At 33.6% G+C, this 27,768-nt stretch overlaps 5 protein-coding genes and 1 long non-coding RNA gene across 10 annotated transcripts; 3 read left to right on the forward strand and 3 right to left on the reverse strand.

Annotated features, from left to right (window-relative positions):
- The first annotated feature begins 506 nt into the window (after positions 1-506).
- On the forward strand, positions 507-3,326 carry LOC130960435 (serine/threonine-protein kinase-like protein CCR1). The gene has a single exon (XM_057885831.1). The coding sequence runs from the start codon at positions 721-723 to the stop codon at positions 3,025-3,027; it is 2,307 nt and encodes a 768-aa protein (XP_057741814.1). The 5' UTR covers positions 507-720; the 3' UTR covers positions 3,028-3,326.
- A 702-nt stretch (positions 3,327-4,028) lies between these two features.
- On the reverse strand, positions 4,029-6,069 carry LOC130960345 (putative serine/threonine-protein kinase). The gene is made up of 5 exons (XM_057885730.1): positions 5,836-6,069; positions 5,598-5,734; positions 5,052-5,506; positions 4,816-4,963; positions 4,029-4,662 (listed from the first exon to the last, which is right to left on the reverse strand). The coding sequence occupies exons 1-5, from the start codon at positions 6,026-6,028 to the stop codon at positions 4,306-4,308; spliced, it is 1,290 nt and encodes a 429-aa protein (XP_057741713.1). The 5' UTR covers positions 6,029-6,069; the 3' UTR covers positions 4,029-4,305.
- A 3,847-nt stretch (positions 6,070-9,916) lies between these two features.
- On the reverse strand, positions 9,917-10,812 carry LOC130957863 (uncharacterized). The gene is made up of 3 exons (XR_009077289.1): positions 10,641-10,812; positions 10,434-10,566; positions 9,917-10,357 (listed from the first exon to the last, which is right to left on the reverse strand). It is a non-coding gene; the product is annotated as an uncharacterized LOC130957863 (long non-coding RNA).
- A 4,834-nt stretch (positions 10,813-15,646) lies between these two features.
- Positions 15,647-19,197, forward strand: LOC130961090 (probable E3 ubiquitin-protein ligase LOG2). The gene is made up of 3 exons (XM_057886763.1): positions 15,647-16,671; positions 17,785-18,352; positions 18,740-19,197. The coding sequence occupies exons 1-3, from the start codon at positions 16,235-16,237 to the stop codon at positions 18,860-18,862; spliced, it is 1,128 nt and encodes a 375-aa protein (XP_057742746.1). The 5' UTR covers positions 15,647-16,234; the 3' UTR covers positions 18,863-19,197.
- Positions 19,198-19,413: 216 nt separating this feature from the next.
- LOC130963657 (uncharacterized) lies at positions 19,414-20,959 on the reverse strand. The gene has a single exon (XM_057889760.1). The coding sequence runs from the start codon at positions 20,957-20,959 to the stop codon at positions 19,628-19,630; it is 1,332 nt and encodes a 443-aa protein (XP_057745743.1). The 3' UTR covers positions 19,414-19,627.
- Positions 20,960-24,858: 3,899 nt separating this feature from the next.
- On the forward strand, positions 24,859-27,555 carry LOC130958730 (uncharacterized). Of its 5 annotated transcripts, none has more exons than XM_057885239.1 (8): positions 24,859-25,213; positions 25,345-25,830; positions 25,938-26,076; positions 26,254-26,539; positions 26,611-26,683; positions 26,771-26,883; positions 26,953-27,032; positions 27,198-27,555. In XM_057885239.1, the coding sequence occupies exons 1-8, from the start codon at positions 25,151-25,153 to the stop codon at positions 27,281-27,283; spliced, it is 1,326 nt and encodes a 441-aa protein (XP_057741222.1). In that variant the 5' UTR covers positions 24,859-25,150; the 3' UTR covers positions 27,284-27,555. The 5 variants fall into 5 exon arrangements, with proteins under 5 accessions (XP_057741222.1, XP_057741220.1, XP_057741223.1 ...); XM_057885237.1 differs by having other exon boundaries at positions 24,860-25,213; positions 26,771-26,861; XM_057885240.1 differs by having other exon boundaries at positions 24,860-25,213; positions 26,254-26,533.
- Positions 27,556-27,768: the final 213 nt, after the last annotated feature.

Here is a 27,768-nt window from a genome sequence, read left to right on the forward strand (position 1 = left end):
AAAATCTCTTTTAGATACTTGCCCCACTTTCTACAACCTACCCATTCATTTCCTTTCTTCTTCTTCACAAAACAATATTTTAAGCCTTTCATTCATTATTCAGTATTCACTAAACTTGTGCCATCTACCAACAAGTAAATTTTTCAACTAGCTAGTTAACTGACTCAAGTCATTTGGTTATTGTAATGTTATAAAATATTAGCAATTAGATGGAAAAAAAAAACAGTGGCTAAGCTAAGTGAATGGTAAAAACTGAAATGTTGAGGAACAAAAGATATTGATTTCTTGTGCAGTAAGTTACTTTTTCCTTAATGAGCATCAAATCATGAAGATGGGGAATCATGTTACGTGCATGTACTTTACAATTTTTACTGTTTCGAAAGAGGATCTATGTGCGCTAACAATAATAGTTGGGAGACAGAATCTGAAGCGTGGACAAAAACAGGAACCAAAGCTAATAAGACACAATTATTAGCAAGAAAGGGAAGTTGACAGTAACTAAACCAGTTCGGTACATTCAGCTTGTAACGGTCCATATAGGGACACACTCTCTCTCTCTCTCGCGGTAAAAATAGCAAATTGAAAAAAATAATTAAACTGAAACCCACGTTGCTTCATCTTCATTTGTCACTACCACCATCATCACTTTACAATCAGAGACAGAAGAAACAACACTCTTTTTGTGTTCGTGTCTTCCATGAATCAAACCCCATCTCAACCATGCTCCAAGTTTCAATCTTTCTCCATTTTTTGTTCTTATTCTTCATTTCTGCAACTGCCTTTGGAACCATGGGACCAATCTCTGCATCCTTCGGAAAAGACGAGCTCTTCTGCGCCATCGACGCTAGCGGCAATCAAAACATTCTATGCTTCGGAAACAACGTAACTTCACAAGCTCCATCACAATCCAATTCATCATCATCGTCTTCTTCTTCACTACCTTATTTCACCAGCGTTCCTGCCATGTCAGGGCTTTCCGGGGGCGAAGGTTTTTTCTGCGGCATTTTAGCGAATACCTCACAGGCTTTTTGCTGGGGCGCCGGAAAACCTGCAGGTGATCCCGTTCTGGTGCCGCCAGCGTACCGGAACACCGCGTACTCCCGCATTGCCGCCGGAAAGTCCCACGTCTGCGCCGTCAGAGGATCCTACTTCGCCGATCGAGCTTCCGGCAGCGTGGATTGCTGGGAAGTCGCTCAGACGCGGAACAACACGTTCTACGCCAAGCAGAGCCTTGCGTTCTACGACCAATCCGTTAGCAACCTGGAGCTGAACGACGTGGTTTCCGGCGAGGATTTCGCTTGCGGGAGCGTTAGAGACGGAGGCCTCGTCTGCTGGGGTCCAAATTCGAAGAGTCTCCAAGTTTCCAACGTTTCCGATAGCTTCTCTGTTTTGGCTTCAGGAAGAAACGCGATTTGCGGAGTTTCAAACTCTTCTGGCGAGTTGAAATGCTGGGGCGAGGCGAGTTCATATTGGGATCCTGAATCAGCGGGACGGGTTCAGGTGGTTTCTCTGTCTGCAGGTTCGAAGCATTTCTGTGGGATCAGAAAAGACAGTCATGTTGTGGAGTGTTGGGGTGCCTCAGATTCGTCTGTGGTTCCAAAAGGTTATGGCTTTTTGGCCATTGCTTCTTCGGATTACACAACTTGTGGGATCAGAGAAGATGATCTTTTGCTTGATTGTTGGGTGGTGAACGCATCAAAACCCAATTTTGACTCTCCCTTGGAGCTTTCAAGCCCTGGGCTTTGTCAAAAGGAGTCTTGTGGTGTTGGGGAGTTTGCTTTCAATGTGAGTGTTCTTAATGAGCCTGATTTGAGCAGCTTGTGTGTGAGGCAGGATTTGAGGATATGTTCACCTTGTGGCTCTAATTGCTCTCGGGGTTTGTTCTTGTCTAGTCCTTGTGGTTTGAGCAATGACAGGGTGTGCACTCCTTGTTCTCTTTGCCAGAATAGCTCTTGCTGGGGTGTTTGTGGGATCCACCCAACTTCAGGGTTGCACTTGCACCATTTGCTTCGCTGGCTGCTCATAATTGGATCTTCTGCCTTGGGAGTCCTGCTGATTTTGGTTTGTGGCTTGGTGGCGCGGGGGCGGAGGAGGAAGGGGACAAAGAAGCAATCCAACAAGTCTTGTATGGGGAAGATGGAGCAGGAGGATGATGGCGATTTGAATGGCCTTAACTCGACTCCTTCAATTGCTTCGTGTCCAGGGGTGCCTCAGGTTTTCCGGCTTTCGGAGTTGAAAGATGCTACAAATGGATTCAAAGAGTTCAATGAGCTTGGAAGGGGGAGTTATGGGTTTGTTTACAAGGCTGCTTTGGCAGACGGCAGAGTGGTTGCTGTGAAGAGGGCTAATGCAGCCACAATTATACACACCAACAACCGCGATTTTGAGATGGAGCTTGAAATCTTGTGTAAGATTAGACATTGTAATATCGTTAACCTGGTTGGTTATTGCGCGGAGATGGGGGAAAGGTTGCTTGTTTACGAGTATATGCCTCATGGAACACTTTATGATCATCTCCATGGTGGCCTTTCTCCTCTTAATTGGACCCTCAGGTTGAAGATTGCTATGCAGGCTGCCAAGGGCCTCGAGTACCTTCACAGGGAGCTTTCACCTCCCATCCCCCACAGGGATCTCAACACCTCAAACATTCTCTTGGATTCAGACTGGGGAGCTCGCATTTCGGATTTTGGACTCATCACTTCCACTGACAAGGACCTTCGTGGGGACTTGGAAACTGATGTTTATAATTTTGGGATTGTGTTGCTTGAGATTCTAAGTGGCAGGAAAGCTTGTGACCCAGATTTCAATCCTCCGGACATAGTAGAGTGGGCAGTGCCATTGATCAAACAGGGCAAGGCGGCTGCTATACTCGATCGCTGCACGCCTCTGCCCAGAAACGTTGAGCCTTTGCTTAGGCTTGCCGATATAGCTGAGCTTTCTGTCAGACACAATCCGGCAGACCGTCCATCTCTGCCGGATATAGCATCTTGGTTGGAGCAAATCGTCAAGGACGGATTAATTTTATAGAAAGTAATCAATCTTGCTCTCCATGCTCGTCCTTTTCATTTCAGAAAAAACATTTCTCATATCAATTCTGCAATTGTAAATTAAACTTGCCTTCAGCTTGCTGTAGATTTTGCTTGCCCCTTATTCATTTATCATAATCTTCACAAAGTGAACAACATGGCATTATTGCACCATACCAAATTGTTTTACATGTATATCATGATATGGAAAATTTTCCTGTAATAGGAGCCTAAAGACACTGTCATATATGTATATCAGTGAAACTTTTCCTTTGGTCAGCCTTTTAGTGATTCAATAAATGTGCAATTTTGTTCTATCATGAAAGCATTAGTCTCTGGTTATTTAGCTATTCATATTTAGATATTCTCACTACTCTTATGCTTCTAGCACTACCATTAGTTTTGTTATGTACTTTGTAACAGCGCTGTTAAACTATGATTTTCTTATTCTTGATTTCTAGCTATTGGGCAGAGCATTACCAAAACTTCATTTGTCTTTGTCCACAAATCAAATAAAATGATTTTTTTTAAGAACAACTAAAAAAGAAAAAGATCATCTATCAATAAAAATGTTGAAATTGGAATTAGAAAACAGCCTACTATGAATAGACCCTATTGAGTATTGACCTTGACTAAAATGACTTTGTCATGTGAACAGAAACTTGGTTTAACTTAAACATTGAACACATGCCCAGATTGGTCAGACTTGGCAATTGTATTGTAGTCTCTCAGAAACCAACTGAATAATACCAAACTATGAATATGGAATATTTAATAGTCAAAGCTAATATCCTAACTCAGGTCATGGTCTCATGGATTTCCTATACCAAGTAAAAATCTATCCGTTCTCTATTTAAAAAAAAAAGTTTAATCAAATGCATCGTAGAATTGTGTGATGTGAAAGCCATCCATGTGATCCTACTAATTAGAAAATCATCACACTATACAAAGTTATTTTATTGCAAATTGGAGAGAGGGGGAAAATAAAAAGGCCAGCAAGTCTATGCTCAAACTGCCACATTGTTTTGGTCCACCAATCGGAAGCAATTGAACAAAGAACTTGGAAGAAACCAATGGACTACTTATATTACACGATGAAACCAAAAGACACAAAAGTGTATATTGGAATAGTCTTATTATTTTGGATACAAAGAAAAAGAAAAATTCTCATTTCCTGTAAAACAATCTTACTATACATGACTAAAAAGAGAATGAACACTCGCAGAAAAAAAAAGAAGAACAAAGAAGACTCGATCAAAGAATGTTAGGGGTGACCAAACTAACGACCAACATTCATCATAGTAGTCAAAATGGAGCTTGGACTTGCAGCAAAGGTTGCTCCACTGTAACTTGATGATTCCTTTGATGAGTGCATTGCTCCTTCTTGTTTCTTGATTCTAATGTTCCTAAGATCAGCAACAAAGCCAGGTTTGGAAATGCGAATGTCATTCATGTCAGCATTGTTGTTGGTCAACATCTCCACAACCTCTAACATTATTGGCCTCAGCTTTGCTGTTTCTTGCACGCAAAGCAAACCCACCTTCAAGAATCTAATCACCTCTTCCGCCGAAAAGTTCATATTAAGCATAGGATCCACCATTCTTATTAGGTTGTTCTCTTCATATGCTTTCCATGCCTACAAATTATATACACCTTTTTCACTTTGACCAGCTAGTGAAACAAGTTAATCCCATTTGACATCATATAATATTCTTAAATATTCTCCTAAATTTTAATTATTAAATGATGTAAAATAGAGATATTTTTTTTTTAATTTATCTTTGTATACCTTTTGTACGATGAAACGATCAGTATCTTGATAGGCATCCACAACTGGTAGACCACTAACAATTTGTAAAAGCAAAACTCCAAAACTATAAACATCTGATTTTCTTGTGAATCGTCCAGAACTAGCATATTCTGGTGCAAGATAACCCCTGCATGCATAAGAAGAAAAGGAATGAAGTTAAAAAGATGTTAGATATGAAAAAGTTTTGTTGATGGTTAGTGTTACTAGTGACTTACAATGTCCCTGCTACTTTAGTACTAATATAAGACGTTTCGTCTCTTAAAAGTTTAGCTAAGCCAAAGTCAGAAATCTTAGGCATAAAATTAGTATCAAGGAGTATGTTACTGGCTTTGATGTCTCTATGGACAACGTGAGGCCTAAGGTGTTGATGGAGATAGGTAAGGCCGTGAGCCACACCTTTGGAAACTTCCTTCCTTGCTTCCCACTTGAATCTCATCCTCCCTTCCTCCGAACGCAAACAGGTTTGGTAAAGACTATTGTTGTCCATGTACTCATACACCAAATATCTATGAGCTCCTTCCACGCAACACCCTCTCAGTCTAACAAGATTTTGGTGCCTGATATTTGCAAGGGAAGCCAATTCCGCCACGAATTCACTCTCTCCTCGCATCGATTCCACCTCAATCGAAACTACCTTCACGGCCACCAGACTCCCATCAGCAAGCCTTCCCTTCAAAAGTCAAAAGTCAAAACAACTCTTTGCTTAATTAAAATGTTCTTGTTCATTCAGAGTTATTATTAGTTGAAGAATATAATGTAACCTTGTACACAGTACCAAAGCCTCCTTCTCCAACCTTGTCTGAGGTTTGAAAATTGCGAGTGGCTGTTTTCAGTTGGTTATAAGTGAAGACACGAAAGGCTCCATCATCCTCCTCATCAATAACATCATTCTCACCCTCTGCATGCACTCTCTAGCTACTGTAAGTAACTTGACATATATTAAAGATGATCATAAAAAATATATATATATAAAGTCGCATTATTATGATACATAGATACCGTTGTTGTTGTTTTGTTGATTGGAAGACGCTGAGAAACAAGCAAAAAGAGAAAAAGGGTTCTTCATGTCTGAATGAACTGTTGGGTGTGGAGACGAAGAAGGAATTAAATGGGATGGAAGGATGGTGTTTAAGTGAACGAAGAGACGGCCAAATAAATTAGGCATAAATCCTCTGACACATTCTTCACTCATCCATTTCTTTCTTTATTCATGCAATTGGACACTTGTGACCATTTCCTTTTAATTTGGAAGTTTCTGACGTGTTAAACTAAATATAAAAGGGTGAATACCCATGCCTTCATATTTTTTTTTAAGACTAAGAGCTCTTACAAAAAAATATCCATTTCCATTCTTAAAAAAAATAATTAAAAAACTAATAATTATTCACTAAAAAATAACAAAATTTCTAAAAAAATATTTTTAATTTTAATTAATTTGTAATAAATAAATCAATAATTTAAAATATTATATAAATTTATTTTGTTAATAAAAAAAATTAACAAGAAATTATTTAGTCTCATAAAAATAAAATTTAAGAATTAAAAAAGATATTTTTTATAAAGGATTTTTTCTCAATATAAAAAGATCTAGTAGTAATAGGATTACACAATGTTTTATTTAATTTATATACACACTTATTTTCAAAAAACATTCAACCATCAACATAATTTATTTTTTTTTATTATCACTTTTCACTATTAATCTAAGTTTTTTTTTGTTTTAAAATTCAATAACATACTTTTTAACTCACACTTTTAAAATTAATAATTAATTAATGATAAAATATAATAAATTATATTGGTTCTCTAACAATAATCTTTTCAATTTCTTGCTAAATTTTTTCTATTATATTACACTTTGAGGAACTTCTTTAAAAGTTTAATTCCATCCTAATACATTCTTTCTTTTAATTCTTTTAGCATTAATATATTAAGAGTAAAAAGATAATACTTTGGTCCCTTAATATGTTATATTATAAGATAATGCAAATTTTCTGTTTAAAAATTTATCAAATAATAATTAAAATTAATTTTATGGAAATTTTATATGCAATTGGAGAATTTTAAATACCACAAACTATGAATCAATTTATTTTTAAAACATTCTTTCAAAAGATGGTGGTTAACTGGAGGAGTATTATTGTCGGAAGTGATATTGTAAGAAAAAAAAATAATTACAATATATAGACCTTTTAAAAAAGAAAAAGAATATCGTATAAAAAATAAAATAAGATAATAATAATGTTGATGGTATTAATATTAATAGTGGTAGAAAAAATAATGATAATGATAAAATATGTGTAGATATAACAGTGAAATTTTATTGTTAGTTATTTTGTGAAAGTTTATTAAAATGTGATAGATAAAATATATTATGGAGATTTTTTAAAAGTTCATTTAAAAAACACCCACAAATATATGTAAGTTTTATAGTGTAATCAAATTAAGTTTTTACTGGTGTATTTATGTGAAAATGGTTATTGAAAAATAGTAAATAATTTAATATATTTAAATAAATTGTTATCTAATTAATAATACTTAACTATTAATTTTTATATATATAAAAATAATTGTATATGAGTTTTTATGTATCATTGTATACATATAGAAGTGAACTTTTATTAGATTATATATATATATATATATATATATATATATATATATATATATATATATATATATATATATATATGGTACCTAATCTAATAAATATATTAAAAATATCTTTTTTAAAGATATTTATTTAGCTGTATTTTAAAAACATAATTTATGAAAAAAAAAGAGTTGAAGGGAATAACAATACTTTTAGATAAAGATAATAATTTTATAATATGCTAAAATTAAATTTTACAATTCACCATTCAATAATAAAAAAATTCTTTATATAAAAATAATTATAAAATTTTTATTAGAATATTCACCATATATATTAGTATGAAAATTTGTATACAATTGTATTTATATAAAATTAATAATTAAAAATTATTAAATAATTTGTCTTATTTAACTAAATTAGTATCCAATAATTTTTAATTATTAACAAACTTCACATATGAAATCAAGTGAGTTTTTACTATATACTACAAAAGTTATAAATTTATGTTGACCTTTAAGGATATAGGACATCAATTATCAATTAAAATACTTTTATTTAAAAAAAATAATATTAAAGAGAGAAAAAAATCAAAATTTATTTTATTTAGTATTTATTAATTAATAAATAAGATAAATTTTGATTTTTTTAACTAATTTTTTATGTTATTAAACATTTTCTTTAAAAAAAATAACCAAGACATTAAGCTTCCCTAACTAGAAATAACAAAATGTTGTCTTCTTCATGTGCCTACGCTAAACGCTATATATATTTTTATTTTGGCAATTCATCAAAGCTGGATGTGTATGTCAATCATCAATTATTTAGGTTGTAAAGTCAACGGCCCGGCATCCGTGTCCTCTCTAAATTATCACTAGCAGCCATTAAGCATGATAGACGATTTAATTAGATAAAAATTATTCAGAGTGGTTTAGTGTGAAAGAGTTCATCAGATTCTATATATATATATATATATAAGTTCAAGCTAAGCTGCATTATCGAATAGGTGAATGTACCAATTACGTCCTTTTCCACATGAAGAATGTGCACATTTTTAGGAAGATATTCAACATATTTTTCTTTCAGGCTTAACTACTATTGAATATGTTTTAATCGGCCATTATCCTTAACTGAGTCTATCCGAGGATATCTTAATTTGAGTAAACCCAATTTTTGTCCAATATTCTACAGTCAGATCAACTTGATTTGTTCCTTACATCACAAAAACCTATTAATATTATAAAAAGATATATTAACGTAATAGTAACTATTACATCACCAATAAAATTTAGAGAAAATACCACTCTCCTTCCCTACAAAATGTTAAAATGACATTTCTCTCCCCTCTATTTATAAAATATATATTTTTTTCTCTTATAATTTTTAAAAAATCTCATTTTAATCCATTTTAAATTTTTTTGTGTTAGCTAATGTTAACTTTATTTATTTTTAAGAAAAAATAAATTATTTTTTACAAAAATATTTTTTAGTACAAATTTTATCTTTTTTTATTAAATTTTGCTTAACAAAATACTTTTTAATAAATTTTTTTTATTAATTAAATTATATTTTTATCAAAATATTTTAAAAAAATTATAATTAAATTATTTTTTCTAAGATATCTTTCAATAATTTTTTAATTATTAAATTATAATTTTACCAAAATTTTTGTTAACAAAGATTTTTTATTTAATGTTAAATAATATATATTGATATCGAAAAATTAATAGTAAAATATAAAAGAATTGTTAACAAAAATTTTGGTAAAATTATAATTTAATAATTAAAAAAAATTATTGAAAGATATCTTAGAAAAAAATTTGATAAAAATACAATTTATTCAATAAAAAAATATTTTATTAAAGAGAATTTTAGTAAGTAAAATGTAAAATAAGATTTTTGCTAAAGGATATTTTTATAAAAAATAATTTATTTTTTCTTAAAAAATAGATAAAATTAATATTAATTAACACAAAATTTAATAGGGATTAAAGAAAAAATTTTTTAAAAGTTATAAAGAAGGAGAATATACATTTTATAAATAAAAGAGAGAAAAAATTCATTTTAGTATCTCACACGGGAGAAGAATGATATTTTCTCAAAAATTTATTATTTTTAATTAATATTTGACTAATAAAAATATTTTTGTACTAAATTTTAAATTTTAATAATATAAAAATAAAATATTATTTCAAAGTATTGACTGAGATTAATAAAATATATTAATCCTAACCTTTCTCCTAATGTAAATTATGTTTTATTAAGTATAATCATATTCAGGTTACTTGACTTACTTCTCATTTGCTCAACTATTATTGTACAACCCCCAAACTTTCATTTATGATATTTGATATATGACGTGTGACAAACCTTTGACTTGCATAATACTAACAATAACATACTCTATATATTGCAGCTGTCATTTAAATTAAATGAAAAATGAAAAAATAAAACAGAACAAAACAGACAAATAAATTCATGCTGTGTTGCTTCTAGATAGCAATGGCTATGTAAGGAGCGGAATTAGGTAATAATAATTTTCTAAGTAAAGTCTATGATTAAGCTAATTAGTCAAGGCTGCTGCATGTAGCTAGGATACTAATAAGTACCCAAAATTTCAGATTTTACATAGTAAGATATGATTATTAGAAAGTTTAAATGGAAAGTGCCTCAGTTATCAAACGAGTGCTTCTTGAGTCCCATGAGGCAATCAAACTTTGATGCATAGCATCCTCCATTATCTTCTTCGGCCGCGGATCAATCTGAAGGCATCGAGCCACTCTGGCTGAAAGTGTGGCTCTCCATCGAGGAATTGCTGATACGCTACATGTGGACGATAGGATAGCGCATAATTGCCACAAATGACAGCGGTAATGGATCTACCAACTGTCCTTTGTTGGGCAAACACCCCTGATGGTTCCACACAACCTAATATTAAAAGGTCAATTAATTTTTAAAAAGTTAAAAAAGATAACATATAAAATAAAATAAATAAGCTTCTTACATGATCATCAGTCACCATACGAAATGCATCATGCAGTTTAATGAGCAAGTCTCTCAAAACATGAGAAGCCTCCAGGATGAATATCTTTATAGCATACATGCATAACGGAAGGTAGATGGGAGAAAATAAATGCCTGCAAGAAAATTAGAACTGAGGGAAAATCTTAAGATAGAATAAATTATCGATGTTTGAATAATATTTATATACCTGCAAGAACGTTGGTGGATCCACTACGGTCTCTCTTTATTTTGAGAAGACTCGTGTGCAGGTTAACCCAGGCATAGCCCTTAATATCATCTACATTCTCAACCAATTGTAGGAATTTGGATGAGATTATGTTCGCTGATGCATCTTGCATTATCATAGATCCAATCGCCAACAATCGCTGAAGCAATAAATGTGGGTCATTGTCAACCGGAGCACTTGCAAATTCTGATAGCCGGTTTAGATCAATAACATTTTTTTGTTTAGGGTGATCCGCCAATGGGACACCAACCAACTCTATGCATTGCGCGTCATCGTATAATTTTTTTTTATCCTTAATGAAGACTGGTTTACCACCCGTCAACATAAGGACATCTTCAAGACCAAAAAATAATATATATTTATTAAAGCATTAATCAATGGCATGACTACAATGACTTTAGGATAGTCACCGCTGCTTCACCCGTTGATGCAAATTGGTTTGGTAAAAATATACTTTTTCTCGGTTTCTTAAATTGGGAATAGCAGGAAATTAAAAGAGTAACACTTAAGATTAAACGAGCAATTGATCAAATCCTCTAACCTTAAGACAACATCAAAACAGAAAAATCCCCAATCTTAAACTCACAAGGACACAAATTAGCCCAAGAATCATATATCTCACACAAGTTCAAATTCAATATTCACTTAATCACAGACAACAATCAGCAAAACAAAGTATGAGCCCCAAAATCATCAATCAGCACCTAATTTCACAGCCAGCAACATTTGAATAAATAGATGTTAGGAAGGAAAGTTTGTTAAGATGAATTTTCTGTTTTGATTAGTTACAACAGAGAGCTATTCTCTGGATAGTTTCTTTCATTGTAATTCTTGGGAATTGGGGATATTCCCCTCCCTGATTGTGCAATAATACAATGTTATCTCAGTGATTAAGCTTTATCAGTTTATCAGAGAAAGAAATACACACTTAAGGATAGTGGATCCTCCAGGGAACTTAAGTTAAATCCTAGTGGAATTAGGCTAAAGTGCCCTCACCCTTTGTATTCTGTGTCTATTTCATTGATAGACTTGATTCTTTAGTCTACTCTATCTCTACCTTGACACACTCTTAACATACACAAACCATTTATTTAAGTTCTTCAAACAACCTTAAAAAATCACTGCACAATTGAACCTATATTACACCATACTAAAATTCAAATTAAGTGTTCATTGTACCAAAGAACAAAAGTCTAATAATAGTAATGCATTAATATTAAAAAAACTTACAATTATATTGATTTGGGCCCGGCGCTTGATCTCGTGCTGCCATTTCTTTAGGAAAATGAAAATAACAACATATCAGCCACAAACCAAACACTAATAGCAGACATGCATTTTTGTATTATTCAATAAGAAACAAAAGGGTCACCAAAACACATACCTGCTACACATGCATACCCAACACATCATCACACAATTACATGTATACACAATCAAACTCAAATAATACCTTATTCAAAAAAAAAAAAAATACATAATGACTATTACCTCATCAAAGTTCCATCATCAAAAACAAAATTCCAGCTAGTTTTTCCATCTTCTATGGGGCTAGCTATTTGGATCTAAGAGGCCAAGGTTGGGGCTGATAGTTTTTCCATCTTCTATGGGGCTAGCTATTTTGATCTAAGAGGCCAAGGTTAGGGCTGTTGTTGAAAGATGCAAATGGCATATTCTATTCTGGATTGAACTTTGGTTTGCAAGCTTGAATGTAGGACTGATTGTGTTTGATAAAATGTAGAATCTGTTCTGGACTAGAATCAACAAATGAAGTTGCACACCATAAAAAACCGTTTTAGAATAAAATAATAAATAAATTATAAAGGACCAAAGATGAGGGTACTCCAAAAACTCTTATTAGATGCAACATAGGCAGTGGTTGATTCGATTCAATTGCCTAGGGCTGAGAAAGTGAGAGCTTAAATGTTAAACATAGGCAGTGCAAATTTTAATCAATTCAAAAAAAAAATATTACCGTACTATTTCACAAAATTATAACATTGCAATCAACAAATACAAATACACAATAGCTAATAAAGTATTGGTTTAATAAAATTTAAGGACAAAAGGAATTCAAATACAACAATTAAAGAAGTTTAAAAGTTCAATAGTCAACACAACTGAAAATAAAAAAAAATTTCATTAAAAGATAGCCTAAGTTATACATTCTAATAATAAAGAGAACAATTCATACCATGATACATGTATCCAAATCAATGAATCAACTCAAAGTTTAAAAAGATATAAGTCATGTTAACTACACAACTCAGCAAGAATATTAAGTAAATAAATATTTATCTCTCTATTCTTAAATCTTAGTTGGTACTTTGGCCAACGAAAAAGATACATCTTGAATCATATCAGTTAACCTTCTATGTAACAATAAGAAGAGCAAGACTGCAATTAGATCTATCAATCCAGCAACCATTTAATCAATCCATTGACACATACATACATACATACTTAATCTATCATTTAGAACCATCTGATTAAAATAAATTTTAAGAATATAACACTCAACATGATAAAAAATAAAGACATCTATTCAATTCAGAATTACCTCATCAATAATCAATAATAGCAACAATAAATTTTAAGTAACAAAAAAGCCACGAATTTAAATCAAATGGAAAGCAACAAAAAATGGTGTTGAAAAATCCAAATAAAAGAAGAGGTTCGACAAAATCAGACAGCAAAATAAAATTAAAAGTGAAATATATTTAAGGAAGAAAGAAGAAAAAACCGAAATAGTACTTAACAACAGCAACAATGAATCAACAAAGATACTACAAACAACCAATATAATGACAGAAATTAAATAATTAGACACAAGAATTTTAACGTGTAAAAATCCCTAAAAGAGGGACAAAAAATCCACGGGACCTAGTCCCGTAAAATATTTCGCTATCAAAAAGATGGGTACATAAACAATCTTCCTAGTGATATTAGGACATCTCAACAATCAACAAAATATATCATCAAAATTGATAGAATCAACATAAATTTTTATAAAATGAGTATCTCAAATCAAATAAAAAAAACAATTAATAAATTATATCCTAATATTATCTCTACACTAAGAATAACATACTAAAATTTCATAAAAAAATAAAACAAATTTACCAGTTTAATCAAAACACATTGTAATCAGAGCACATTATAACTGCTATTTTTCCCATTTTTCTCTTCTCCTCTTTGGGGTTGCAAAACCCTCCTCGTTTTGCTTTCTTTCAAAAATTGAAAGAAGCCTCGTGCTTTCTCTCTCTTTCCTCCTCGTGGCTTAAAGCCATTTTCTTTCTTTATTATTATTTTTTTAAAAAAATTGTAGACTCCACTTAATTGAAACCTACCAACACTCCGCAATCTAACAACAATAATAATAAGGGAAAATGACAAATAAATTTTTAACCTTTTAATTTATAAATATTAAAATCTTTAAAAATTTAAAAATATATTTAAGTCATTGAACTTTTTAAAATTTAGACATATAAGTCTCTCATATTTATTTGGGTCTGTCAGACTCAACAAAAAATTAAACATGACTCTTATTGTATTGACATGGTTGATACGAATACACACGTAAAAGAATTTTTAAAATTGGACAAATTTAACTTAAGGATCGATATATTCAGATTTTGAAAAGATCCAAGACTTAAATATATTTTTAAATCTTCAAAGACTTAAATGTTTGCTGACAAAAAAGTCAAGGATTAATTTGTTATTTTTTTTAATAATAAATATTTTGTGGCATTTTTGTGTCGGTATTTTGCCATGCATATAAGTGGATAGTTGGAAAACAGTAGTAGGTCAGTGCAATTTTGGTCATTTAGAAATAATGAGAGTGGAAAAACAAAACCAGCCAACTATGAGCCTATGATAAGAGGAATCTTTATTGGATTAATAATGATATTTAGAAGATTTAAGGCCATATTTTGAGCGAAATCATAGGATTATAGGAACAAGCAATCTTAAAAGAGGAGGATATGTAATGATTTGCTGCTTAACTATTCAACAATTAGCATACTAGCTTGTCTTTATATGTATATTGTAATAGTAGCAGACTAGCAGTAGTGGTGAAATACACGTGTATGGCACCACCCTAAACCCCCACCCACTTATTCTCCCCTTTAGAAACTGCTACAGATCCCTCTATTTGGGGTCATTGCCGAGCCGTTGAAACTGATTTTCATTGTCATAATTGTTTTCTACTTTGTGAATTGTAATCAAGTCGCCAAAGTGTCACATCTTATGCTATAATGAATCACCTTAAAATAAAGGGAGGAACAAAATCAAATAGTTCAATATAATAGGTCAATTGTTAAACTATATATAGTAGCATGCCAAATGTATGTTGCTGCATATTAGTAACAACCTTCAATTCATAATTTACTAAGATTGCGAGCTTATTATGATTTATGAACTTAGCTTGATAAAAAGGAAGCTCAAAATAAGTAAGCAGACAGATTTGTAAACATTACAAGAAGGAAAACACTATAATGGAGTGGGAATACCAGCTAAATTAAGTTATTAGTTGGGGTCAGTCAAGTCAGTTTGAGCTGTATTTTAGCCATTCAAAATAATTATTGCACTGAAAAATTAATAGATAGGAATATGTAAAGAAAGAACAACTCATTTCAAATTGAATAAAAATTTGAAAGTATAATTTTGATAAAAAAAAAAAAAAGTTGGAGATGTTAACTAAAATGATGATCAAATTAAGGCCGCAATTGGAATAGGCTACAGAGGAATGACGTGTAGAAAATGCCAAAATGCACTTGTTGAGGTAAATAATTAACTCTCAAATCTGTATAAAATCTCGAAACCCTCTCAGCCACATCATGCTTAATTATTTATGGTATTAAATAAGAGTATTATATTAGGAAAATTGGAAAATGACAAAAACCAAAGTAGGGGAAAGAAGAAAAAGAGGAAAAGTGGGTCACTTTATTTTTCATCCCATCCATTTGCTCCATCAATGGTGTTTCTCAAGCTGGCTGAGTGGAGCTTTACGCAACCCCAATTACACCCACCACAACGAATCTCTAATTTCTTTCTTTCTTTCTGTTCTTCCATTTCTATGCAAAATACCCACTCACCATCATTTCCCATCCCCTGTTCTTTTCTTTTCCACCTCTCTCTCACAACATCCCTTACATTTTCACATGGATCAACAACACCCTTTCAATTACCACAACTAATTCAATGACCCAATTTCCTTAACCCTTAACCCTCTTGTTCAACCCCCAATTTACTCTTCATTCAGCTCAAAGTTCAGTTTTTTAACTGTACTTAAGAAAAAAAAAAAACAGGGGAAAGGGTTCAAAAAAACAAGCTTTACTCTGTTTTTTTTTTTTGTTCTTTCTCTTAAATTATGTCATATATTTTTTCAGTAACAGCAAACACCCTTTGAAGCTCCACATCAAAATCAAATACCCAATAAGTTTAACCCTCAATTCTTCCAATCCAACCTCATTTTTCTTCCCATTCAGCTCCGAAGTTTCAATTGGTAGCTCTATCAGAAGAAAAACGGGGAAAGGGTTTTTGAGAGTGATCATATGGGTAACATAGGAAGTAGTAGTGCCAGCAACCGCAGAAGACACGGTGGTGGCGGTGGCGGAAGTGGACGGAGGATCCATCCTCCACCTCCTCCTCCGCCGCCGGTGACGCCACAGCCGGAAATCACAGCCAATCGGTTCGTGTACCCTGCTGCTGCGACTCCATATCATAACTATCCCGGTTATTATCCGCCGCCGGTGCCTTTGCCGGCACCCTATGACCACCACCACCGGCCCGCGGCGGTGGAGCCGATGTGGGGGCGGTATCCTCCGCCGGCAGCGCCTATGCCTCCGACGCCGTATGTGGAGCACCAGAAGGCGGTTACTATAAAAAATGATGTGAACATCAAGAAGGAAACTTTGAGGATTGAAGCTGATGAAGAGAACCCTGGGAAGTTCCTTGTTTCATTCACATTTGACGCCACCGTTTCTGGGAGGTATGTTTGTTTTAGGGGAAAAATATAGATGTCAATGGTTGGTATGTAGTCATGTTCTATGAATGGATATTATGGCATTGCTTGATTTTTATGAAGCTTAATTGATTAAGTTGGACAAGGTTTGGTGGTTGTTGTTCGTGGTGATGTTTGTGATATGATATGATGTTTACAATGATCATTGATGTTGTAAGATAGTGCAAGATCATGATTGTTGAGCTTATACTGGATTTTATCAACTCACCTTGCTTGTTAGTGTTAATATGGTAAATGGCTTGAATGGACTAATTTATTTATCTTCAATTGATAGATGTTAATCTTATCAGCTCAACCCTTTTGAATTAGAATGATGGTTAACTTGATTTGCGAATTGTAATGAGAATTGAGAACATCCATTTACCAATGTGGAGTAATGTGGGTTGCTATTGTCGACACAACATTTTGCTCTATCTAAGCTATAACGGTGTGTTGAAACAGCATTCTTCAAATGTAAATATTGATATGATCATATATATGAGTCTGCATCTACACGAATGCGCGATAAGTTGATGATTGTAGACAGCTTAATAGTTTGGTTATAGCTTATTTTTTAATTATATTTTCTAAAACTACTAAAATATTTATGTTGCTACTTGCTAGGGTTCAATATCCTTTGCAATTGGGGAAAAACGTGAGTTGCTGCTAAAGATTGCAAACATGAAGATTATCTTCATTTGATAATCAACATTGCTTATAAATTCTACCCTGTGTGCTCTTACTTTGTTTTCTTTTTTTTTTTGGATATATTTTTTAATCTGGTCCCAGACTAGGCATTAGGCAATATAATAAAGTTTTCATCTGTTTGAGAATTTCCTTTAGGTTTTCAAGAATGCTGTTCTCATCCTATAATTGTTTTTTGCATCCTTCTCAGTTATTCCTGTTCAGTGCTTGACCCTTTCACTTATAATATCAACATTTGTTAAGAATATTTACTGTATATTATGTAATGTGATTGAAAGGTCACTTACCTATGCCTTCAATCATATAACCAACTTCAATCTTTCAAGATTATAGATCTGAATATTTTCTGCTATCGTTATTTATTAGTTTGTGTTTCCTTTTGTCTGTATAAAACAGCATTACTATACTTTTCTTTGCAAAAGAAGGTGAAGGCTGCATCCTTACTCCAATGAAGGAAGATTCTCTTCCACCTGTGACTGTACATTTCCAGCAAGGTCTTGGCCAGAAGTTTAGGCAGCCAGCTGGAACTGGTATTGATTTTTTGCAATTTGAGGAGTCCGAGTTATTGAAAGTGGGAGAGATGGATATCTATCCTCTAGTAGTTAAGGCAGATGCAATGTTGGGCGATCATGACGGATCAAATGAGACTCCAAAGCATGGATCAAATGAAACTCGAAATGAAGGATCTAATGAAACTCCAAATGACGGACCTAATGAAACTCCAGTAACAGGTATTACAAACTCGCAGATAACAAAAGCAGTGTTTGAGAAGGAGAAAGGCGAATTCCAGGTGAAGGTTGTCAAGCAGATCTTGTGGGTGAATGGATTGAGGTATGAGCTGCAGGAGATATATGGCATTGGAAATTCAGTGGAGAGTGAAGTGGATGGAAATGACCCAGGAAAAGAATGTGTTATTTGTCTGTCAGAGCCCAGGGATACGACTGTCCTTCCTTGCCGTCACATGGTATTCACTGTCTCCCCTTTTTGGATTAATTTTTCTCTTGATCATTTCATTACTAGAATGATGCCAGTGGTAGTCATGGATATCATTCCATGAGCATCAAGCTACTATGAAGTGATATATGATGTTGTTGGCAAATTTCATCAACTCTACGTGTATGCTCGGTTTGGGGGAAAACGGGACGCAATTTCCATGGATGAGCTCCATGTGTAAAGTCCTTGATATCATATCATGGGTATCAAGTTACAAAGTGATATATATATTTCATTGATGTTTTGCATACTCATGGAGCTCATCATGAAAATTTCCACCCCTAAGCAAACATACTCTCCCAGAGTTGTTTTGTCTTTCCTCAGTATTTCAACTGTGGTCAATCTTCCCTTGTTGTAGTGCATGTGTAGTGGATGTGCGAAGGTTTTGAGGTTCCAGACAAATAGGTGTCCAATCTGCAGACAGCCAGTTGAGAGGCTTCTGGAGATCAAGGTTGGGGCAGAAGCCGAACCTCAGGAGTGAAGAAGATGAAGAAGACAGTGATAGTTGACTCAAGCTTCCTGTACAGTCCAAACTCCAAATTGTGTTATATATATATACTTGATAGTTTGCCTTACTTTCTGGGTTTTTCCCAATAATCACCCCAAAAAGGGGGTAAAAAAATTCTAAAAAAGGAATCTATTTATGACATATTCTGTGACATGGTCAAGCGGCTGGCATTGCACCTGAGTTTGTAAGCTAATGCCTCCACCATGCTTATTTGATTTTGGCTTCCCTTCTAAAATATAATTGAATGCTTTTCTCATTTCTTTGGATGACATCATTTTGTTATATGTATGTATCTATAATTTCATTTATTTTTTGCTTCTCAGGAGACTAATCCCTTTTCGAATGTAGTTAGCCTTTGTTTCGAATCTAAGTTTTCTCTACTTTTATGACTACATCACATCCTTGTCGGTAAATACTAAATAGCTTCATCATGCTCCATAATGACCACAATATCCAAAGTGGAAGAGTAAAGTAAATAGCGATATTTTATTGTCAAAATTGATTCGTCACAAATTACACAAGTATCATCAATACCTAACATTTATAAGCATTTCAATAGATTAGTAACCTTCATTAATTTGTATCAAAACCCAAGTAAGTTACACAAACCATTTATAAATTAACGTGGATATGCATAAGTCATAACATTAGATAAAGTAGTACACAACAGCAACAACACTAAATAGTTCTTTCTCTAATCAAATAAACCATGAACACAAGAATCTGAAAACTCAATAATTACCGAACATCAACCACCTTGTTAGACCCTTGATGCAACTCATCTGCTTCCCACCATTGATGAACATAGACACCACTATCTCTGAGTCCCTTGTAAATATCCATGCAACCTTTTTCTTCCGTGTTTTCTGAGCAGCTGAGAAACAATTCATTAACAAAGCATATGGCTCTACTTTCAAACATATCCCTTAGAAACTTCATTTCAACATTCCCTGCATTCATCTTCAACACCACAAAATCAGCCTGCTGCACTGTCTCTTTGAACCATGCATGGAAGTCAAACTCTTCACCCTTGGAGGACGAGGACAACCCCGGATGATAAACAAAGGTTATGCCAGGCCTTTTCACATGAGACAACAAGATGGAAGTATTGTAGTGAACAAAGTATACATTGAAATCTCTAAAATCAATGGGGTAAGATGGAAAGAACCAATTAGTAACATTGTTAGGCACCCCACCAACTCCAATGTCAATGTACACCAATCTCTTCCTATTAGACATGTTCACAAACTTAGGCAAGTATGAGATTCTTTTCTCATGCTCTTGAGATGTTTCCTCATCAGCAAGAGGCTCCATGAGCTCTATAAGAGGCTTGGTGGAGTTCAAACTTGGACAGTCTCCTTGAAGGTGGTGATTGAAGACAAATGCAGAAGAGCTTCTTTTCTTGAAAACCACAAGGGTAATGCCGTTGACAAGAGTGACATCCACAACACTTGAAGATCTCAACATGGATGAAACTGAGGAAGAAGGAGCATGATTGGGACGTACAAGCAGTGCGCCAATTCCCCCAGGCTTGAGGACCCGCTCCACCTCAAGCAGCAGCAATGCAGGCACAGAAACCTTGTCCACATCCTTGGTGAAGACGAAGTCAAAGGAAGAGTCCTGATAGTGAAGCTGAGACACGAGTGTGTTGTGCCTTAGGGAGACAGCGGTGACACTAGTGAAGCCAAGTTGTCGCATTGCAGAGACAGCAGGCATTGGTGAGGGTTGTCCAACGCAGAGGGAGGTAGCTTTACGGTTCAAGAAGTGGTTACGCAATAGGTGATTGACAGCAGAGGTAGTGAAGTTGGCATGGTTGATGCAGTTGAAGGAGTCCCAGAAGGAGTTGTAGACCCTGCTCTGGAACAAGTAAGAGCCAGAAGTGTTTTGGTTGAGACACTGAAGGTGTGTTTCAGGAGCGAGTGAGGCTGAGAGGAAGTGGAGAGTAGGAAGGAATCGGAGCAAGGAAAGCAAGGAGATAGCAGAGGCAAGGAAGAGTGCACGGAAGAAGAGTGTCTTGGCTATGGATGCTTTGAAGGAAGAGTGGGAGAAGAAGGCCTTGGAAGAATCCATATGTATGTATAATACTAGCTCAAGCATACAACATGTCTCCTATTTAAGCTTCTTTAACATTATGGCTTTATTCAATAAAAATCCCATCATTATCTTTATCGATTCTTTTGATGCATTTGTAATATAATATGCGACACTTTGGACTCTGCATCTTAGGCATCATGCTTTCAACCAAACCTTAGCTTTATTCTCATGATAATTTAATAAATTCGCTTTAGAATAGCATCATTCACCTCATTACCATAGCGCATAATCATCTCAACTACTTTGATTAAGCATGTTAAAGTAAACTATTTAAACTTATCTTCATCTTCTCAAGGAATTAACATACGTGTATACAAATACCCATTTTTTTATTTTTTGCCATGACTCATGATTGAAGAACTTGGTAGTTGAAACGATTGGACTAATATGGGTTTAATATACTGGGCCTAGTCTGTTAGCCCAAATTATTCTTCTCTTGTTCATCCACTGTTAACCCAGAATATTTTTTGAATATTTTAAAATATGGCCAAAAAAAATCTTTTAAAACATATTATCAATATGTTACCATTTTGTCATTATTGAATTACCGTAGCTCTATTTAGTGTGTCTTCAGTATTAACGTAATACTGTATACATAATCTTACCATATTAAAATGATCACACATTGATAATAACATGTTTTAAAAAAGTAGCATCTTAGTGATAAATTCTAGGAATAGTGATAACTAAATACTTTAGCTTAAAAATGATATATATTTAACTCAGTAGAATATGTTAATTACATGATTAATATAAAATGTTTTTGAGAGCAGTTATATATTTAAGTATTTTTAGCAGTTAAGTTTAATTAAATTGGCTTAAATCCAATAAAAACTCTTTTTTATTATACATAGCTAGTGTGTATACACACGTTTCACTAATCAAATTTCGCTTCAATTTGTGTTTATTTTTCGTGCGCCTCATCATCCTTCTTCTATTGGTGATGTTATTGCTGTATTTTGTTTTTGTTTTTTCTTCTCCTCCTCTTTTTTATGTTATTATAGTAATTTATTCCCTTTTTTGTTTGATATTTTCTTTTATTTTTGTTGGTTTTATTTCTTTCAAGAGAGTAAATTAAGAAGAATTTTGAAAAAATGAAATAAGAAGAAGAAGATGAAAAAAATTAGATGAAAAAGGAGAAGAAAATGAAGCAAAAGATGATGAGGAGGAGGAAGAAGAATTTTGAATTGTGCAAGACAACGAAACCAAATACACCGAAATTACATAATCATTTGCGACATAATTAATTCAGAAATGCACTGAAATGATAGGAGTTTCTGAGTTTATAGGATGCATAATTTTTTGTTCATTTTTTATTATACAATGGTATTGTTATAATAATATTTCGATTTATTTGTTGTCCAAGTGTATTATCGATGAACAATTTGTCCCAAAAATTGGAATGATTTTCAAGACAAATTGATTGGAATGAAACGGAATCTAATGCAACTGACTAAAGTGATAATGAATAATTTTATTCTTTGTTGCTACAAAATTTGGTCAATACTTATCCACAGCATAAAGTGAACCTCAATTAACACACAAATGAACCGAAATTAGTTCAAATTTGAACAAGTAGTCAAAAAGACTCAATCATCAATAAAAACACATCGAATTCATTTTTTGATTCAAATGAACCTCAATTAAACTAAAAAAGGAACCGAAATTACTTAAGGAATAAAAAATTTGGTCAATACTTATCAACAGTATCAAGCGAATCTCAATTAATTTACAAATAAACCAAAATTAGTTCAATTTGAACAAGTAGTCAAAAAGATTTAATCATCAACAAAAACACATCAAATTTATTTTTGGACCCAAATAAATCTTAAATAAACTAAAAAATGAATCAAAATTATTTAATGATGGCACCAGAAAAAATCAGAACTAATAAAAATGTTAGTAAAATATTAGTGTTGTCAGTGATGATGATAACAAAAAAAAAAAAAAGAAGAAGACGACGCAACATTAAGAAAGAAGAAGAAGCGACCGCAAGATGTAGAGCTTTATTCAATATTTTTACATTCTTATCTATTGAAATTAATATAAGAAAAAATAAGCTAGAAGAAGAGAAAAAAAAGAATCTGCGTGTGCAAATTTAAAGAAGAAGATAAAGAAAAAGAAGCGATGATAATAAAATGTAGGCGTATGAATTTAAACTACTTGATTGAATTTAGTTAGATTTATAATTTAAATGTAGAATTTTATTCGATATTTTTACATTTGTATGTATCGAAATTAATATAAAGGAAAATAAGCTAAAAGGATTTCAGTCGGCATGAAGACAAATTCATAATCTCAAACGAGATCAAGTGGCAAGATCAAATGCAAATTGGTTTTTATCATGGGTTATTGTTTTCTGTCCTTTTCTTTTGGTCGGGGGTTAATTGTTTCCTAAGTTGTTAGTACCATCTCGTTGACCCTCCAAAATAGGAACATCTCTGCACAAGATGCATAATCCAATAAGCATAATATAAGCTACCAACGAATCATTGACATTTTGACATACCGAAGCTGTGGCGTATGGAATTATTATTAATTCAACTGAAAATTGTTTGATTACGAAATTAGACATATTATAAATCTCAACAAATATAAATTATTTAAGTATGATATGAGAAGATAATAGCATTGAATTTTAAGAAAAAGGTAAACGTATTTTGATAATATTTTTTAAAATTTTCTCCTCACAAAAGAATTTATTTCCATTCCCTCCTATACACATATGAGATAACGTCCTATCATTTGAATATTTGTCTAGTACCTGGTTCCAGCATATATATCCACGTAAGTATACAATTATATTATAGTTTTATTTGAAATTTAAAGTTTTTCTCTATACAACGTATACAGTATATAATTGTGAAGAGTTTTTTCCTATGTTAGGTTTACTGTAAAGCAAATTGCTAAAACGTTCTTCGGAGGTCAGGTATATACAACTAAGTCAACGTTGATATAACATTTTCTAATGATTAGGGGGCCATGAGTAGAGGCCTAGAGCAATAGGATGATGATGTTTGCACACTAAAATGTTTATATTGTTATGAGTTATGACTATGATTATAATATACACCTTTCTATCTGTTTGGAAGAGAGAGGAAGCTAAGATATAACATAGTTTATGTATGTTTGAAAGGAAATAATAATACTACTAAAATATATAAAAATAATGTGCAAACATGAATATGGATTTAGTGGCATGTTTCATGAAGAAGTTTTGAAAGATCTGAATTTGTGATAACTCATGCCACTCAAATAATAGTCAAAATTAAATGACTATGGTCTTGTAAGTTGTAATTGTGGTTAGTCCACACACACAATTTGCACGAAAATGTCCCCACTTGGATAGATATCACCTAGATCACGTCTTCCACCTAATAGGCTAAAACAAGATTATGACCCTTAAAATTTCACCCCTTAATTAATTTAATTATAAAAATATCGTAATAAAAAATGTTATCTATAATTATCTATGGAGTACAAATTTCGTACCAATGCCTCCCTTTTAAATAACTACATTAGATGTAGATATAGAGATAGAGAGGTTAACACGTCCTTATTGAAAAACAATCAGTCACTAGCAAACAATATATAGGAGGATTAATAGAAAATTGAGATGGAAACAATAATTAGCAAATCACCCTTATTAAATAATCCATTGATCATTCCGAATCATGTTAATTGCTGTGGTGGAAATAATTATTGATAATATATTTTAAAAACCTTGCATTGTGAGGTAGAATACAGTGATACCCGCCGCTAATATACAAATATTTGAAAGTTGACTAAGTATGCGGCAGGTAGTGCATTCTCTTATTCTCTGTTTCTTAATTTAGGTTCCAGGTTCCAACCGAAAACAATAATTAAAAAGAAAAGGTAATACATAAGAGTGATGTTGAAGCCGCTGAATACCATATACCAAGTATATGATATGATATATATTTTAAATTAAGAAGGAAAAAATAATAATATGAAAGATGTGTAGTTGAAGGTCATAGCATCTCCATGGTGCCACTCTTCTCCACGCTTTACTATATCCAGTTTGTGATTCTTCCTTCTATCTCTCATGATCAAAGGAACAAGAAGGTCTTATTGTTATTATTCCCGTCAGGACCATAATAAGCACTAGTTGTATGTGCTGCTTTTGTTGTATTAAATTATTGCATTATGGAGACTGAAGCTCCTGAAGACAGAGAGGATAACAGAGCTGATGACGACACAATCGAAAAGGTACTCCTTCTTGGCTTTCTTATGATTGTTGTTTGATTCATCTGCCATTTCATTGATCATAACCTCCTCCATTTTGGTGAATAAGTCTTACATATTCCTTAGCAAGTTTTTCTTTTGCTTCTACCTTCTAGGGTCCAGAATCATCTGAAATAACTGAGGAACTCTCAAATAGACGACATGGGACTAGGAAAAGCCTCATCTTGGAGATTCCAACAACAAGCACCGTGGATGAAGATTTTGTGAGGATAAACATGCCTCTAACTCCTCCTCCAAGAAAAGTGGCCTTTTCACCATGTCCAAGCCCTGCTTTCTCCAGAGTCAATGAGTCACCAGGCCCTTCAGCATCAAGGAATAGATCAACTATGAAAACTTTATTTCCCAAACTCACTTTAAAAATCAGGAGTACAAGCTCACAGCAGATCGAAAATGCTGCTTTTCTTGCACTGGAAGGTTCACCAAAGGTGGCACCTAAGAAGCCTCTTCTTCCGAGGACATTTTCACTTACAAAGTTGATCACCCCTAGAGGGAAGAACACAGCATCCTTGCCTGTAACACCGATTGCTCACTCTAATCCAGGGTCCACACATGGAGGAAATGCTGCTTATCTAGCTTCAATTGTAACTACCTTTGCAGCTTTTGCAGTAGACTTATGCTACATGTGCTTGCACACTTCTCCACCATTGGATTCTTATCTGATCCTTAGTTCCGTCATTTTATTTTGCAGGATAAAGGGATCCAATTACCAATGCATCGTTCTCGTTCAGTTCCAATACTTAACAAGGCAGGGAGCACAAGTGTAGGTGGAATGTTTCGTATAATTCCAACCACACCAACATCAGCGACATCTCCATCTGGTGATAGTGGTAACATACCAACACTTTCCTCACATGTTTGTATTATAATAAACCCTTTCGAAAATGAAATTCACCTTCTGTACACACTATATACAATCTCTTATTATTCATGACCAAACAATCAGGAACCCTCCATGTTTATTGAATTCTACTAACCAACTTGTTAATGTGAGGGTTCCTATTCAGTTGAGAATGAGGATGGTGGTGAAGATATTCCCGAAGAAGAAGCTGTTTGTAGAATTTGTATGGTTGAATTAGGGGAAGGTGCTGATGATACTCTTAAATTGGAGTGTAGTTGCAAAGGTGAACTTTCACTGGCTCACCAACAATGTGCAGTTAAATGGTTTAGCATTAAAGGAAACAGAACATGTGATGTTTGCAAGCAAGAAGTTAAGAACTTACCTGTGACTCTCTTGCGGCTTCAAACTGCACCTAGAGGGCAGCATGCTGAGATTTCTCAAACAAGGCAAGGGTAAATTATTGCTTTGCTTCTCTTTATTTTTTCCAACATGTGACAACAGAGTTAATGCAAAGAATTTTCAGGGTTTGGCAGGATGCTCCCATTCTTGTAGTTGTCAACATGCTGGCTTACTTTTGTTTTCTTGAGCAGCTTCTTGTGAGTGTAACTTCTAACTATTCTTGGTCTTGGATGATGGTTCCCTATGAGCCACACATGAATCCTAATGTTATTGATTGGTGACAGGTTTCAAGTATGGGCTCTGGTGCTGTTGCCATGTCTCTTCCATTTTCTTGTATACTTGGTCTTCTTGGTAGCATGACATCTACAACAATGGGTAGGGCTTATTGTACCTTTAGGTAACACTTCTTCACCTGAATTCTTGCCTTTGTTACCACTACACTGATTCCTCCAAAATTTGTTGTTAGTGAGGAGAAATCATGTTTGGGTTTATGCAACTGTGCAGTTTGTTCTGGTGGTTGTCAGTGGACACCTTTTCTATTCATTGGTAAGAAATCCATTTTACAAACATGTTTACAGTAAAAGAAATATATAGAGGCATTGTTTTTAAAAAACCAGAAATTGCATGATGCAATCTTCTTCTAATATAAGGTAATTCGATACTTTTGTTTTTTGTTTCCAAGTAATTTGATACATTTATTTGGGATGGCAGGTTCATATGCAAGCTGTTCTAGCTATTTTGCTTGCCACATTTACTGGCTTTGGGGCTGTGATGTTTGTAGCTTCTGTTCTTGCTGAGATATCAAATTGGAGAACAAGTCTTGGTCAGTTGAATCAAGAGGAGGCAGTGGCACCTGATGAATCATCTTCAGCAGGTCATCATCAATCTGAGGCTATGCATGTGAACCAGCTAAATGTGCTCCCACTCGGGTAATTCTCTTGAAGGATGCACCAGCAAGGTGTTTGTGTCTAATGTAGTATATGGAGTACATATTGTATAGAAATTTGAGCACATTATACTTTAGTTGTGTTTGTTTTTGCCATGTTACATGAGAAGTGTTATTTGTACTTACTTTGGATTCATACACTGAATCGATACGTACTTGTCTGTGGAGGCACAACATTTTTCATGGTACGTATAGGAATAGACATGTAATGACATTGGTTTTCAAGAAAGATGCTAATCCTCTAAAGTAAATGTCTCTGAAAGGATGCATAAAACGCTTCTCCTTGAGGCTGGTAGCTAACAAGGTCTCATCCAGATTATGATGTTAATATAAGCT

Source organism: Arachis stenosperma, chromosome 2 (assembly GCF_014773155.1).
Source record: "Arachis stenosperma cultivar V10309 chromosome 2, arast.V10309.gnm1.PFL2, whole genome shotgun sequence".
NCBI lineage: Eukaryota > Viridiplantae > Streptophyta > Magnoliopsida > Fabales > Fabaceae > Arachis > Arachis stenosperma.

Bases quoted from the DNA above. Each gene is read 5' to 3' on its own strand.
- LOC130960435 (XM_057885831.1), top strand. From the start codon at position 721: ATGCTCCAAGTTTCAATCTTTCTCCATTTTTTGTTCTTATTCTTCATT.
- LOC130960345 (XM_057885730.1), bottom strand. From the start codon at position 6,028: ATGAGTGAAGAATGTGTCAGAGGATTTATGCCTAATTTATTTGGCCGT. The intron at 5,507-5,597 runs GTTACATTATAT...TGACTTTTGAAG, and splicing joins GCTTTGGTACTGTGTACAAG to GGAAGGCTTGCTGATGGGAG. The intron at 4,964-5,051 runs GTAAGTCACTAG...TTATGCATGCAG, and splicing joins ACTAAAGTAGCAGGGACATT to GGGTTATCTTGCACCAGAAT.
- LOC130958730 (XM_057885237.1), top strand. From the start codon at position 25,151: ATGGAGACTGAAGCTCCTGAAGACAGAGAGGATAACAGAGCTGATGAC. The intron at 25,214-25,344 runs GTACTCCTTCTT...TCTACCTTCTAG, and splicing joins ATGACGACACAATCGAAAAG to GGTCCAGAATCATCTGAAAT. The intron at 26,077-26,253 runs GTAACATACCAA...GTTCCTATTCAG, and splicing joins ATCTCCATCTGGTGATAGTG to TTGAGAATGAGGATGGTGGT.
- LOC130963657 (XM_057889760.1), bottom strand. From the start codon at position 20,959: ATGGATTCTTCCAAGGCCTTCTTCTCCCACTCTTCCTTCAAAGCATCC.
- LOC130961090 (XM_057886763.1), top strand. From the start codon at position 16,235: ATGGGTAACATAGGAAGTAGTAGTGCCAGCAACCGCAGAAGACACGGT. The intron at 16,672-17,784 runs GTATGTTTGTTT...TGTATAAAACAG, and splicing joins GACGCCACCGTTTCTGGGAG to CATTACTATACTTTTCTTTG. The intron at 18,353-18,739 runs GTATTCACTGTC...CCCTTGTTGTAG, and splicing joins TCCTTCCTTGCCGTCACATG to TGCATGTGTAGTGGATGTGC.